At 42.2% G+C, this 14,807-nt stretch overlaps 2 protein-coding genes across 2 annotated transcripts; both read left to right on the plus strand.

Annotated features, from left to right (window-relative positions):
• Positions 1-6,807, plus strand: pwp2h (PWP2 small subunit processome component). Its single transcript, XM_069675331.1, has 21 exons — positions 1-42; positions 522-634; positions 848-942; positions 1,080-1,179; positions 1,264-1,407; positions 1,777-1,912; positions 2,050-2,294; positions 2,943-3,086; positions 3,185-3,255; positions 3,335-3,471; positions 3,555-3,703; positions 3,801-3,948; positions 4,069-4,219; positions 4,514-4,694; positions 4,789-4,936; positions 5,123-5,231; positions 5,331-5,396; positions 5,542-5,760; positions 5,848-5,998; positions 6,371-6,445; positions 6,549-6,807. The coding sequence occupies exons 1-21, from the start codon at positions 25-27 to the stop codon at positions 6,715-6,717; spliced, it is 2,769 nt and encodes a 922-aa protein (XP_069531432.1). The 5' UTR covers positions 1-24; the 3' UTR covers positions 6,718-6,807.
• Positions 6,808-7,536: 729 nt separating this feature from the next.
• On the plus strand, positions 7,537-13,978 carry eed (embryonic ectoderm development). Its single transcript, XM_069675292.1, has 12 exons — positions 7,537-7,662; positions 8,398-8,550; positions 9,016-9,108; positions 9,296-9,361; positions 9,730-9,855; positions 10,296-10,377; positions 10,988-11,079; positions 11,168-11,301; positions 11,393-11,498; positions 12,171-12,329; positions 12,409-12,482; positions 13,033-13,978. Exons 1-12 carry the CDS (start codon positions 7,543-7,545, stop codon positions 13,157-13,159), a joined length of 1,332 nt encoding a protein of 443 aa, XP_069531393.1. The 5' UTR covers positions 7,537-7,542; the 3' UTR covers positions 13,160-13,978.
• Positions 13,979-14,807: the final 829 nt, after the last annotated feature.

Genomic DNA, 14,807 nt, shown 5'->3' on the forward strand with positions numbered 1-14,807 from the left:
GAAATTTAAGGAATATTCACTAAAATGAAGTTCGCTTATCGGGTAAGTACGTCACTGCTAGCTTACTTGGTGCTGTTTAGCTGCTTTGCTGCGTAGAACTGCAACTAGTGTATGAGTGAACGTCACACCAAAATTCATTCAAAAAGTTTTATATTTAATGTGTATTTACTTATCCTTAAAGGTAAATATTATGTGACACATTAGAGACTTTTTATTTTGAAGTGTAAGCGTTCACACTTAATTTCGGCTGAAGTCTATGATAGCAAACTGCAATCTATTATGCAAGTTTAACGTTTTAAAAGCGCTCTTTTCTACCCGTCTCCAATAAAGTAACTTATGTTAAACCGATGAATAGCCATAGTATTGATAATTAACTAAGCCGTTAGCTTATCAGAGTATGTTACTGTTTACTTGTTGAAGCCAGTTTCATGTACACTTAATTGTAAGCGAGACGCTGCTGACTTACCACATTTGTGAATGGAATGAGCTTAAAGATGAAAACAGCCCCCTTTTTATTGCAGTTTTCCAACCTGCTTGGAGCAGTCTATCGTCAGGGGAACTTGAATTTCTCCAAAGATGGCAACGCTGTCATCAGTCCGGTTGGAAACAGAGTCTCTGTCTTCGATCTGAAAAAGTAAGAAATGATTAAAACATGAAAACTTGGAGCATGATTACTACTGTCATATTTTGGGTATTTAAGACGAGTATTGCTGTGCAGAGCTCCTGCTTAAAAATGAATGAATTAACTCTGTTTTTGTGTCGCATTTTGTCCATAGTACCCATTTTTTCCCAGGTGTTTTTGAAATATAGTAATTGAACTGAACTTTTTTCCTTCTCTGTTCTTTAGCAACACATCAGAGACATTACCCATCTCTACCACAAAGAACATCACATGTGTTGGTCTCTCTCCTGATGGGAATTTAGCAATCATAGTAGATGAAGGTAAGACTTTCCTCCAATCTGAATAAAACCTTGCTTGTCTTCTTTTATATTTAATGCAAGAAGGCAAGCAAATAGTAAATATCCTGTTGCAAAAAAACCCCATTAGAAGTACAAATGTGATTCGGTGTTTGTCACAGATGGAGCAGCGTTGCTGGTCAGTCTCATCACCCGTGCCATCCTTCATCATTTCCACTTTCACAAACCTGTCAACAGCATCAGCTTCTCACCTGATGGCAGGTAAGAAACATATCATCTTTACTGTATTACAACAGTTACCTGAAGTGGAACAAAACTAAGCGTCATTGTATTTTTCTGTCATAGGAAGTTTGTAGTCACGAAGGAGAATGTAGCTCTGATGTACCACGCTCCTGGAAAGCAGCGCGAATATAACGCCTTTGTGTTGGACAAGAGCTACTACGGTCCCTACGATGAGACCACCTGCATTGACTGGACAGACGACTCCAAGTGAGTTAAAGTCGACATCTATCTGCAAGTTCAGTGTAGGCCACACCAAACCTCATTCAAAAAATACTCAATTTAACATGTTTTTACAAGTTGTTAAAGGTAGAAAAGCTGTAGCATGTTTAAGACATTTTATTGTTAAGTGTTAGTATTCACACTTAAATTTGGCTGACATCAAACAGCATATTACATATCATTTTTAGGTCACACTTTTGGATTATTTTTACTCGATTGAGGAATGCACAATCCATTCCAGCAATAGACTGTTGTCTCATGTTTCCCTAGATGCAAACAGGACTGATGTAGTTTTTTAGACATTAAGTCGGAAAAAAGAAAATTATAGTAAAACATAATTGACACATTTTCCTTCAGGTGTTTTGTGGTGGGCAGCAAAGACATGTCCACATGGGTGTTTGGTGCAGAGCGCTGGGAAAACCTCATCTACTACTCCCTGGGTGGACACAAAGACATCATCGTGGGCTGTTTCTTTGAGAAGGACAGCCTGGATGTGAGTTTGTTTTGGCCTTTCAGTAGTTTTAATTAAGCTAAAAGTTCAACAGTGGTTTTGTACAAGACTAATGAAGAAATTGTCAATATTGGGATTTAAAACTGTGCCTTATAAGCGTGTTATTCCTGTGTTTTCAGCTGTACACGGTGAGCCAGGACGGGACGCTGTGCGTCTGGGAGAGCGACACCGAGCTGGACGGCCTCGTCCTGTCAAAGAAGAGCCGGGACAAACCAAAGCTCCCGAAGAAGGGGGCGGAAGACGACGAGGAGGAGGAAGAGGAGGAAGAGAGGATAGAGGGAGAGGAGGGAGAGGTCATCAGAGGGAAAGCAGAAGCTCCGAAAGAGCAGAGGGCGAAAAATGTGCGATTTAAGCAGAGGAGCAAGTAAGTAATTCATCTCTTTGGTTATATATATATAAAGAAGCTGCAGCTAATCATTATTTTAATTGTTTGTTGATTATTTTCACAAATATTTATACTAAAAAATTGCTGTCAAAAGTCCCAAGATGATGTCCTCAACTCTCTTCTTTTGTCCACAGCTCAAAGGAATTCAATTTAGTGTCATAGACTAGTAAATACACAGACATAAATCACAATTTAGAAGCTGGAATATGAGATTTTTTATACTTTCTGCTCATCCTAAAATTAGTGCAGAAGTTTTTAATCCAGTCTCTCAGTCACAGCAGTTCTGAGCAGCCAAAAGTCCTTCCAAAAAACGCCCTGATGTTCATGCTCTGACACTTTGAGAGGCAATTATCCCGCTCTCCATTAGGCTTTTGGCTTCACAGAGCAGATGTATTCGTCCCCTGGCTGCTCTGAAACTGTAATGGCAGTATCAGCATTTGTAAATCAGTCTGTGCTGCAGCTTTGAGACAAGGTCCTGCAGTCATTCTTCTTTTCAATTAAGCTTCAGAGGCTGCACAAGTTGTTCTCAAAGTTGTTAATAAAGTCGTTAGCTGCGTCTTAAGATGCCCCGTGGCTTTAGAAATCGAATAAAGGCGTATTTATCCTCTTCTTCTTCTTGTCTCGTAGACACTTTTTCAACAAGGAGGGGGATTTTAACAACCTGACAGCTGCCGCTTATCACAAGCCGACCCACATCCTGGTCACAGGGTTTGCCTCTGGCGTCTTCCACCTGCACGAACTCCCAGAGTTTAACCTGATTCACTCCCTCAGGTGAGAGAAAAGTTGTTTTTATGCATGAAGGGATTTAAGAACATCCTGCTGGCGCTTTAAGGCAGGACATTTAAATGAAACAAGGCTTCTCGTTGCAGTATTTCCGACCAGAGGATCTCCTCAGTGTCTATAAACAGCTCTGGAGACTGGATCGGCTTTGGATGCTCAGGTAAGAAGTCCTTTGATGTTGTGTTTCTTTCATGTTTTTGTACTTTTTTGTGTTTAGATAAGCGTGAATGTTGTTTCAGGGATGGGTCAGCTGCTGGTGTGGGAGTGGCAGAGCGAGTCGTACGTCTTCAAGCAGCAGGGACACTTCAACAACATGGCCTCGCTGGCGTACTCTCCAGACGGACAGTACATCGTGACGGGAGGCGATGATGGCAAAGTGAGTGCTGCAGACTCTCTTACTTCTTCCAGTAGTAATCAGAGCATTTTCTGGGAGTCATTGTGGTGTCTTTTCTTCTGCAGGTCAAAGTGTGGAACACAAACAGCGGCCTCTGCTTCGTCACCTTCACCGAGCACACCAGCAGCGTCACCAACGTCACCTTCACCTCCAGCGGCTTCGTCATCGTCAGCGCTTCCCTGGACGGGACGGTCAGAGCGTTCGACCTGCACAGGTGACTTATACTGCGCCTGGTTCACTTCCAGAAGTTTGATAGAGAAACAGTGATTAGAAATGTGTTTGACTGTTCTGTGTGCATTTATTTGTTACAGGTACAGAAACTTCAGGACCTTCACATCGCCCCGGCCTGCGCAGTTCTCCTCCCTGGCTGTAGATGTCAGTGGAGAGCTGGTGAGCGCAGGAGCCCAGGACTCTTTCGAGATCTTTCTGTGGTCCATGCAGACAGGACGACTGCTGGAGGTAGAGAGTTAATGATCACCTTTCATTTATCTATTAAGAGGTTTAATGGTGAAATGTAATAAAAATGTGGTTTATCTTTAAATTTTCATCTCTTTTGGTCTTCTGTTTGTGGTCGGCTAGGTTCTGGGAGGCCACGAGGGTCCGGTCAGCTGCCTGTGTTTCAGTCCGGTTCAGTCCATCCTTGCCAGCGCCTCGTGGGATCGCACCATCCGGCTGTGGGACATGTTGGACAGCTGGCAGGTCAAAGAAACACTTCCCCTTAACTCTGATGGTAAATAACCACCCTTAACTTGCTCCTTTTGTGTTAAGACTGTCTCTATTTTGCAAGGACACTTGGGCGCACTTAAGTCTTGAATTGGAGGGAGTTTCCTCTGCAGGAACTTTCCAAAGGGACCAGGCTTCTTTAGTGGAATTAAAGGGCCAGTTCGCTGATTTTCAACCTCAGTCCTATCATGCTATCATGGGGAGCTAATGCCATTATGGTCGGAAACTTACGAAGATGTGTATGGATGAGGGCCCAAATTTGTTGTAAAGTATCCACTCTCACCGTGTTTTGTTTTCACAGCTCTGTCAGTGACGTACCGGCCCGATGGTCAGGAGCTGGCCGTGGCCACTCTGAACGGTGAGATCTGTTTCTGGAACCCTCAAACAGCAGCGCAGACCGGCTCCGTGTCCGGACGCCATGACCTGGAGATGGGCCGCAAAGAGACGGACAAAATCACCGCCAAGCAGTCTGCGAAGGGAAAGTGAGTGAGACTGAATGTATTCCCTTCGTTACAAATCACATGACTTTTTGTGGGCGTCTGTTCAGGTTGTTTCTCACACTTTTTGTGCGTCCAGGTCGTTCACATCGCTGTGCTACGCTGCTGATGGGGAGTCGATTTTAGCAGGAGGCCAGTCAAAGTTTGTCTGCATCTACAACATCAGAGAGCAGATGCTGATGAAGAAGTTTGAGATCTCCTGTAACCTGTCCTTCGATGCCATGGAGGTGCGGCCTCACCTGCAGCTTTTAGATTTACACATAACCGTCAGAAATACACAAAGATATGTTAAAATAATGGTCTTACATTTAAAGCTTTTACTGCTTTTTTTCCCCGGGTCCTTGAATTTCAATAATTGCTGTTAAAGTCAGAGTTGGAGGTCTGACTCGTTTGTGGTCTTCTGTTGCCTTCAGGAGTTCCTGGACCGACGGAAGATGACCGAGTTTGGCAGCCTGGCTCTGGTGGACGAGGGAGCGGGAGACGGGGACGGCGTCAACATCAGCCTCCCTGGAGTCAGGAAAGGTACAACACTCTTTTCAACACTCAGACCGGCAATTTTTCCCCTGCATTGTATTGTCTAAATACTATGTTGTTGAATTTTCTTTCTGTGTATCCTTGCAGGTGATATGAGTTCTCGACACTTCAAGCCAGAGATCAAAGTGAGCTCGCTGCGGTTCTCCCCTACTGGTAGGTGACGGAATTACAAGTGGATGTTTTTTTTTGTCCTCCGTCTGCAAGAACTTTGTTTAACAGGTTTTCTACAAAGAATTTAAGTCTGACAAATGAGATAAACAGAAGCTGGTCGGTAATAAAGTGGTGACATCTTTCTCAGGGCGTAGCTGGTCGGCCACCACCACCGAGGGTCTGCTGGTCTACTCCCTCGACGGCTCTCTGGTCTTCGACCCCTACGACCTCGACCTGGACGTGACGCCGGCCAGCATCCGTAAGCAGCTGCGGCTGCAGGAGTGGACGTCGGCCATCGTCCTGGCCTTCAGGCTCAACGAGAAAGCTCTGAAGCAGGAGGTACTGGAAACAGTGCCGCATGACCAGAGTGAGTAAAACATAACATATTAAATGATGTAGCTGATTAGATGAGTTTTAAATTTGCTGAATGATATTTTGTGTCTTTGTGTTTCAGTCCAAGTGGTGTGCAGCTCTCTTCCGGACATCTACGTGGAGAAGCTGCTCGGCTTCGTGGCGGCGCGTTTGGAGAAGTCGGGTCACCTGCAGTTCTACATGAGCTGGGCTCAGAGCCTGCTCATGCTGCACGGACAGAAACTTAAGAACAGGTGAGCTCCCAGTCTTTTTGTACTGTTTTATTAATGTGTTTGCATCATAGACTTATATAAGAAGTGGACGTAGCCAACTTGACGTGCACCTGAGTTTGCATTTTTGCCATGGCCGTCTTGCTTTTTGTGCCTGATGTGACCATATTTAGACGAGAGGGTGGAGCTGGGGAAAAACTAAGTTTACCAGATAATGCTAATGCTAGCTAGGTTAGCAAGGTGCATCTGTAATTCAGGGTAACTGTAATTGGAATGCTAATTATGCTACATTAACTTCCTATATGTACTTCCCTTAAACAGTCCATGGTTTTGTCACATTACTATCGCCTTATAATAGTGAGGATCGGTACCTGATCATCTTTGTTTTGATTGCAGGTCAGGATCGATACTTCCCACGCTCCAGGCTCTGCAGAAGAGCATCCAGAGACACTTTGACGATCTGTCCAAACTGTAAGTCTCATCTCTTTTTAGCAATATCAGCTCCATCAGCATTCCATAAATCTTCATATTATTCAGACCAAATCTGTAATTATGAATGTGTTTGTTTCTACAGGTGTGACTTTAACATGTTCAACATCCGCTACGCGGCTGCCCTGTCCAAGCAGAGGGGCATGAAGAGAGCAGCTGAGGAGGACGAGGGAGAGGGAGAGGAAGATGATGATGAAGAGCTGTCTGAGGAGATGAGTGAGGCCTTCTTAGACGGTGCAGACATGATTCTGTAGGCCTGAAGCCGATCCACCTCATTCCAGCAACGTGGCAGAACAATATTGTTGGACTGTAAAAGCAAAGAAGTTTCTGTATAATTAAGAAAACATGATGTTTGTAAACTGTTTTTTATTAAATACATGTAAATGTGCATTTGTTCAAGTTTTCTTTGTCATGTTTAGTTCCTTCACAAACAGTTGATTCCACTTGATTTTGCTGATTAAACTTGAGCTAAACTGAGCCAAATTTAAACTGAGAAGAGGTCTTATCAAGAAAAATGCGAACACCTGTGTGGGTGTGCATAGCATAAATGTTTGATGTTGAAAGAGCCCTTTTTGGAAGCTTTTTCAGCATAAAAATGGGCACGCAAAGCTAGTTCTGGTATCATTCACTGCACTCATAATCCATAAGGGAGATGTAGTCTGTCTGGCATTTTAAAAACTACAAATCACAGAGGGTACCAGAACCAGCATCCTTAGTATCTCTACCACTTTAACTTCCTTAATGCAGTGCAAACAAGCAGTAGCTGTATGTTGTCACCTTTAATTCTTGAATTACCTCAAGAACATGAAAGGTTGCTAGTTTGACTCTCCTATATTTTATGTAATATTTCTTCATTTTAAACTGGCCCTAAACTCTGTTTTTTGCAGTATTCAGTAAAAATAATTTGTCATTGAGTGTATTTAATTTCTAGTGCTGCAATTTTCAAAATGTTTAATTATTTAGTTTTTTAATAACCATTTTCTTGCACAAAAACAGAACTACAACTTCAGACTGAATCGAACTACCTTACCCATCGGTAGTTGCGTCAGTGGGGCGGAAAAGGCGGAGTCTGAGCCAAAATGAGGGAAAATAAGAACATGTCCGAGTCCCCCTCTCAAGCGGGAAAAGAAATACCGGCGAAAAAACAGAAATTAAGCAGTGACGAGAACAGTAACCCCGATTTATCAGGAGACGAGAATGTAAGCAGTTGAACCCTGTTGTTCTTCTTAATAACGACGTATAACATGCTCCTAGCTAGCTAGCATCATGCTAACGAAGCCGGCCGGCTAAAGTTGTTAGCTAGCATCTTTGTTCACCTGTACCGGCTGCATCAAAACAGCTGGTGTAAATTGACTAGACATCATGTTATTAGTTTATTGACACTTATATCTGTTTTTAAAACACTGCACACATATGGTGTCATACTTTTGAACTTTGTATTGTTTTATAAATATTCACAATACGGTGTCCTATTGCTCAGACATTCACGTGCAAGCAAAGGTTAGCCCTAGCAGCTGCAGCTAATATAAGTTAATCAGGGTTAGGGACAGGATTAAGCTTCAGGTGTATTATAAACACGGCTTGTGGTGATGATGGATGTCCTGTCATTACTAAAATAGGAGGCCAAATCACAGCCATTTTAGTCTTTAGCATACAATATTTACATCCTGTCAGCAGATAAGGGCTACAAACGTGTTTAATGTTAGTGGTTCAAGTATAGAGCACTTGTAGTGAATAATATGAATACTAACATAAAACATTATGAAGAAGCAGGGTATTGTACACTTTGCGGTAGACAACAGGATGCTCTGTGCACTATGGCTCCTCACTTGTTAGAAAAATGTGTGTTAGAGTGTGAAAACAGCTGCTGCAGCCACCAAGACAGACAACTGTAACCAATGTTGACACATACGTATCTCTTTTTGCACTGGTAGGATGATGCTGTCAGCGTTGAGAGTGGGACCAATGCAGAGCGCCCAGACACACCCACCAACACCGCCAACGCTCCGGGCAGAAAGCTCTGGGGAAAGGGCAAATGGAAGTCCAAGAAGTGCAGATATTCTTTTAAATGTGTCAACAGTCTGAGGGTGAGTACAGACCCCCAAATATCGACACAGCCTGATGTACATTTCCTTTTGTTTATACAACTTAACAAGCTGAATGAATCATCTACTCCATTTAAATTGTATGTGCTGGTTGATCTTAAAATCAACCATCCTCGAGAATAATTTTTTTTGAGATAATTTTTTTAGCTTTTGCCTTTATTCGACAGGACAGCTGAAGATAGACAGGAAATGTTGGGAGTAGAGAGTGGGGGATGACATGCACCAAATGATCGGCAGACCGGGAGTCAAGCCTGCGATCAGTGCGACGAGGACTATAGCCTCTGTACACGGGGCGCCCGCTCTACCAACTGAGCTACCAGCGCCCCCCTAGAGCATTTTTACTGTAACCTCTTATCATATGCACAAATAACAAGCATATAGGTGACATGTGTTGATGTCTTCCTCTGAATTAGTTCCGTTGTTCATAATGACATTGTTGTCCTGCAGGAGGACCACGGCCAGCCTCTGTTTGGAGTTCAGTTTAACTGGCACAGCAAGGAGGGAGACCCGCTGGTGTTTGCCACAGTTGGTAGTAACAGGGTAAGTCATTAAGGAAACGTGGTACCGATTGTTCTTTAATATGTTTTATCTAGTATACACGCTAAAAATTAGTGGTGGGGCAACATAATATGGAACTACACCTGATTAATTTTTTATTTGCATTATAAAAAACTGTAGTTTTTAATTTGTTGTCTTGGTCCAAACTGCTGTTTCTTTTCTCCCCCAGGTAACTCTGTATGAATGTCACTCTCAGGGAGAAATACGACTCCTGCAGTCTTACGTCGACGCAGACGTATCCTTTCACTCGTTTGAGATAACGAGCTCCTTCCTCATTCTGTCACTCACACAGTTTCAAGTGCAGTTTGTTTAGTTTTATTGTGATATAAAAGATATTGTGTAACCTAGATGACAGAAAATAAACAGACATATTTGACCTGAGCTAACCCCAAACAACGAGTGGATTAAGTAGAACTAAATGTTGTTAAACGAGATAAAAATCCTGCCCCATTTTGTTCCCTTAAAAAAGCCCAGACACTCTTAGTATGATGCAGCCTGTTGCAGAGTAACATACACGTACCATTCCTCAGAAGAGGGCAGTTTTAAAGTGACGAGGGGGTATCTTTTTTTCCTTTGATTGTCCTTGACTGAACGCGTGCAAAGGCAGACGAGAACTTCTACACGTGTGCCTGGACCTACGACACCAACACAAGCCACCCGCTGCTGGCTGTAGCCGGCTCGCGTGGCATCATAAGGGTGATCAACCACATCACAATGCAGTGTATCAAGGTAAAGTTGTGACACATGAAAATCCAATAGATATAGTTAGTTTGTAGACACCATGGATTATGTTTCTGGGTTAAATTCAATAGCACACACGTTGCAATCCCTTCATTTGCTGTACACATGTTAAGGTCTCTGATTTAAACTTTAAGAGACATTAAACAACTGGAAGCCTTCGACTGCGCAGTTCAAGGCTCCAGATTTTAATCATCTTCATATTATAACTGATTCCTGAAAAAAAGTAGACACATTGGTTTAAGCTGCAAGAAAGGGAAGTCACATATACCGCGTATATATTGCATCAAATATTGCCTTTTGATTCTGGTTTGACTCATGAAACCGTATGCCATAAATGATTTCTCGTACGTAATTCAATCTTAAAATCTCTGTGAATAAATCAGGACGATGTCTAAAGTTACGACTTCTCCATTTTTTTGAATCTCCAGCATTATGTGGGTCACGGAAACGCCATCAACGAGCTCAAGTTTCATCCGAGGGATCCAAACCTCCTCCTGTCTGTCAGCAAAGGTAAAAAGACGTGCAGACGGTGAAACTATGACCCAGAAAAGCCGGCAGGTTACAATATGTTATTGTGAATACAACAGCAGTGACGCAGCGTATTTCTGGATGTTATAACATCGACTTTGATGGCTTTATAGACCTCATCCTAACACTAAAAAATTATCTCTCACCCACGTCCATAAAGTAAAATAAGTGCAGGTTACAGTGGGTGTTGTGTTGTGTTATCATGTGAGTGTCAGGTGGTTCCTTAAACGAGTCTCTCATTTAAGAAACCTCATATTGGCAACATCTGACTGTAGTTTAAGTTGTTTTTCTTTTTGTAAAAGTGTCAAAATTCTGCTTTTGTTTGTTTATTTGCCAATGAGCAGAGACACCAACCACACACATAATCCAGGATGAGCCGAAGTCCCGTACTCGCTCTCTTTCAGCCCTGTTTGTTTGGTCTCCTCCTGCTCCTGAATGGCTCTTTAGCGGCTAAATGTTCACCAGCTAGTTGGTAACATTTGGTTCAGACAGCTAAACAATGAACTCTTTATACAGTTATAAATATTGACTATAGCAGCTTAAAGTCTATGAAACAGCTTGATTGGTGATTGTGACGTCCTTGTTTCCTCAGATCACGCCCTTCGTCTTTGGAACATACAGACGGACACATTAGTGGCGATATTCGGTGGAGTGGAGGGTCATCGAGATGAAGTCCTGAGTGCTGTGAGTCTTGTTAAATGGGCCCCTCTTTCAGTAGCAATAAACCCCAAACAATAATGCATTTTAATATGTTTTTGTTCTCCTGCTGCAGGATTTTGATCTTCTGGGAGAAAAGATAATGTCGTGCGGGATGGATCACTCCCTGAAACTCTGGAGGATAAACTCAGAGAGGATGCAGAAAGCCATTCGTGGGTCTTATGAGTACAACCCCTCCAAGACCAACAGGTAAGAAACAAACATGATGTCAGTTTTTACATTTGTTAAATTTATTGGGGGTTTTTTAATGGTGGTCATGATTTTATCTGTTTCTCTTCAGGCCTTTCGTCTCACAGAAAATCCACTTTCCTGACTTCTCAACGCGAGACATCCACAGAAACTATGTGGACTGTGTGCGGTGGCTCGGGGATCTTATTCTTTCAAAGGTGAGTCACTTATTCAACTTTAAATCAATCAATCTTACCTTTATGACAACAAAAACAAGTTGTCTTTTTAAACCAAAGCTTAAAGTGGTCATCTCGAAGATCTCAGTTTCGTTCTCAATAAACGGTAATTGCGGGAGCACACTTCCCAGATATCCAGACAGTGCTGCATGTGTGACGTCCACGGTTGGCTCCGGCTCCTGGCTTTCCTTTTCAGACTGTTTGCTTCATCTGAGCGTCGAGTTTGTTTCTTCTTCTTTGGATTTTCACTTCTTGTTGAAGTTGTATCTGTAGTCATCCATCTTTTCTTTGTTTGTCCAGCCATAGTAGATTACTGTTTACTCGCAACACGTGCAGAGAGCGGAAAAGCAGCCGCTTAGCTCCGCCTACCCTCCCTGGCAGACCAACCACTGCTGAGTGATGGAAAACGTGTCACTAACTGGGCGCTGCTTGTGATTTTTTCCATGAAAGTCACCACAGACACCCAGTCTGTAATACTGCGATTGCAAAGGCTTTCATCAGAGACTTTACAGACAGTTATTTAAATGAAAATCTTCCTTATTACTTTTAAAATACTTTAAATAAAAGCTTAAAAAACACACAAACAGCTTTATATGTAGCAATAACTATTTGATGTAACATCCTTTTTATTTCATCCCTTCCGTCTCGCTGCAGTCGTGTGAAAACGCCATCGTCTGCTGGAAGCCCGGCAGGATGGAGGACGACATCGACCACATTAAACCCAACGAGTCCAACGTGACGATCCTGGGACGCTTCGATTACAGCCAGTGTGACATCTGGTACATGCGCTTCTCCATGGACTTCTGGCAGAAGGTAAAGTCAATCACACACGTAAGTCCACTTCACATGTGCACTGTGTCGCCTGTTGCTGACATTTTGTGCTGATTTACAGATGCTGGCTCTGGGGAACCAGGTGGGGAAGCTTTATGTGTGGGACCTTGAAGTGGAGGATCCACATAAAGCAAAGTAAGTGAGCGAGACAGTTTTATTATGACGAATAAATCACAGTTTTATTACCACGTTTGACAGACAAGATGTTTACTCTGATAAGGATTCACAGCTACATCTCTAAAAACATACGTATGAAAGGCTTTTGTTCGACAGGAAACTCTGAGTGTGATATCCACGTAAATAATAAGAAGGTTGAATATTTTGTCGGGGCTTTCAGATGATTTGTGAGGTTTATATTTGTGTGTTGGGATGAAGTAGATGTAGTGTTGGTTTCACAAATGCAGCCGTCCTTTGTTTTGCATACGTCCTCTTGATTTATAGCTTTTTTTTCCTTGTGAGAGTTTCCAAAGACAAACATTCATAAATATTCCACCGAGGTCAAACGAGCATAAACGCTGGAGAGAAAAAAAACTAAATAACTTCCTCATTCATGGCAAACATTACCAAAAAAATGGAATAGAAATAATTTAATGTGCTGAAATTAATAAATGACAGTTGATTAGATTCTTCCTGTTGCATTTGTCAGATTGCTGCATGTGTGACTGCTCGTCTCTCCTCTCTGCAGGTGCACCACACTCACCCTCCCCAAATGCACGTCGGCCATCCGGCAGACGAGCTTCAGCCGCGACAGCAGCATCCTGATCGCCGTGTGCGACGATGCTTCGATCTGGCGCTGGGATCGACAGCGCTGAGACCTTTTTTTGTTTTTTGTTTTTTAATGAAGACTTTTCATTTCCTGTTTCTTTCCCCTGAAACCCGCTGCCCTTTTGTGCAAATCTACACTGCAAGAAATGTCTGTTTAGTCTCACGTGTGGTCTAAAAGTGAATCTTATATTTCCTTAAAAGAAGTGAGAATCTGTGCCAAGGTGAGACGCTTCCTGTTGTGACTCTGGCCAAGGAGATTCACTTCCTGTTTGTCTGTTGGCAGGAAGTTTCAGGATAGGAAACAGATTTCTCAGACGTTTTATGACAGGAGGAAGGAACATTTTATACCGGACAAACATCAGAGGGGATCTGGGAGTTCTTTAGTTTTAGATTAATGTTTTTCAGCTGCAGCAGTGAAGAAACACTTTGTTCCAAAATATGAGTTTAAATTTTAGGAAACTTACTAATTAAGTGCCTTTGAGCTTCCTATGCAGACTTTAAAAGTATCAATACATCACTTTTATGATCTGCAATCAGGGATGTTTTTTTGCTAACTCTTTACACGAGGAAGTTTCTGTATTCCACTGAACCGGCAGATTTTCATCACTTGTTTTAAGGAAAAATGAGCTTTTAAGACACAACGGATGAAACGACCAAAGGTGGATATTTCTCGCAGTGTGTCGTCTTTTATATTAATTTGTTCAAACATTAAAAAAACGACGATTTAGTCCTTTTTTTATTTTGGTTGTCCGAACATGTCTGACATTTCTTTGCATCTTTTTAAAAATGTTTTGCTTTGATGCCTCCTCCTGTTCACCCCCACACAGACACACAACACACTCAATAAAATGTATTTTGTAAATATACAGTTAAGAGTGCAATTATTGAGTATTACCAGTGGAAAATGTGACTTTTATTTACTAAATTTAGGCTGTTTTTTAAGTAATTCTCCTTTTTAATTTCTTTGATTAAGCCCTGTTGGATGGAACTTTTTACTGTCAGCAAACTGACTTTTATTTTGAAAATTTCTGATTATTCCTCTAAAATAAAAGTCAACCAAAGGAGAATAAACTCAGATAATTTCACAAAGGAAAATCAATTTTTTCTTGAAGTAGTTTTAAGCATTTTTCTACCTGTGTCGCTTAAATATATTGAACCCAGCACGCTGGATCTTTTTACTGTCAGCAAACCTGCTTTTATTTTGAAAGTTACTGACTTAATCCGCCCAAATAATAGCATTCTGGAGAGAGTAAAAGGGGGAGTCTTTTGCTTTGATTGAGTGCTTTTCATTGAATTTATTTGGAATTTAATTCTTCTACGGACAGCATGCTGTATTTGTGTAACCAACGTTTCTTTAAAAATATGGCGTTAAATTGAGATTTCGAATCATCTTTACGGCCTCAAATAAACTTTTATGGCAGTTTTGGAGCGTCTTTCTGCACGTTCTCCTCCAACATGCAGAAGTCATGTGATTCAAAGCATTACCCTCCCTTTTCCTCACGGACCCCCTCTGATCAAAACCCTCCATCTCCTCCTCTGAGCGCCAGACAAACATGACGTTTCACCGGAGTGCGCACCGGCGCTGCGCCGCGCTCCTCTTATCTGCCGGAACCGGACCGAGCGCTGTCACTCTGCGGACTTTTGCCCTCTTACTTTGATAGGAGAAGATAAGCCGAACGGCGTGACAACAGCTGG

Source organism: Semicossyphus pulcher, unplaced genomic scaffold (genome assembly GCF_022749685.1).
Source record: "Semicossyphus pulcher isolate SPU_LCO1_2020_fin unplaced genomic scaffold, fSemPul1.0.p SCAF_24, whole genome shotgun sequence".
Taxonomy (NCBI): Eukaryota; Metazoa; Chordata; class Actinopteri; order Labriformes; family Labridae; genus Semicossyphus; species Semicossyphus pulcher.

Bases quoted from the DNA above. Each gene is read 5' to 3' on its own strand.
- pwp2h (XM_069675331.1), top strand. The intron at 4,220-4,513 runs GTAAATAACCAC...TTGTTTTCACAG, and splicing joins ACTTCCCCTTAACTCTGATG to CTCTGTCAGTGACGTACCGG. The intron at 4,937-5,122 runs GTGCGGCCTCAC...TGTTGCCTTCAG, and splicing joins TGTCCTTCGATGCCATGGAG to GAGTTCCTGGACCGACGGAA.
- eed (XM_069675292.1), top strand. From the start codon at position 7,543: ATGAGGGAAAATAAGAACATGTCCGAGTCCCCCTCTCAAGCGGGAAAA. The intron at 7,663-8,397 runs GTAAGCAGTTGA...TTGCACTGGTAG, and splicing joins ATTTATCAGGAGACGAGAAT to GATGATGCTGTCAGCGTTGA. The intron at 11,302-11,392 runs GTAAGAAACAAA...GTTTCTCTTCAG, and splicing joins AACCCCTCCAAGACCAACAG to GCCTTTCGTCTCACAGAAAA.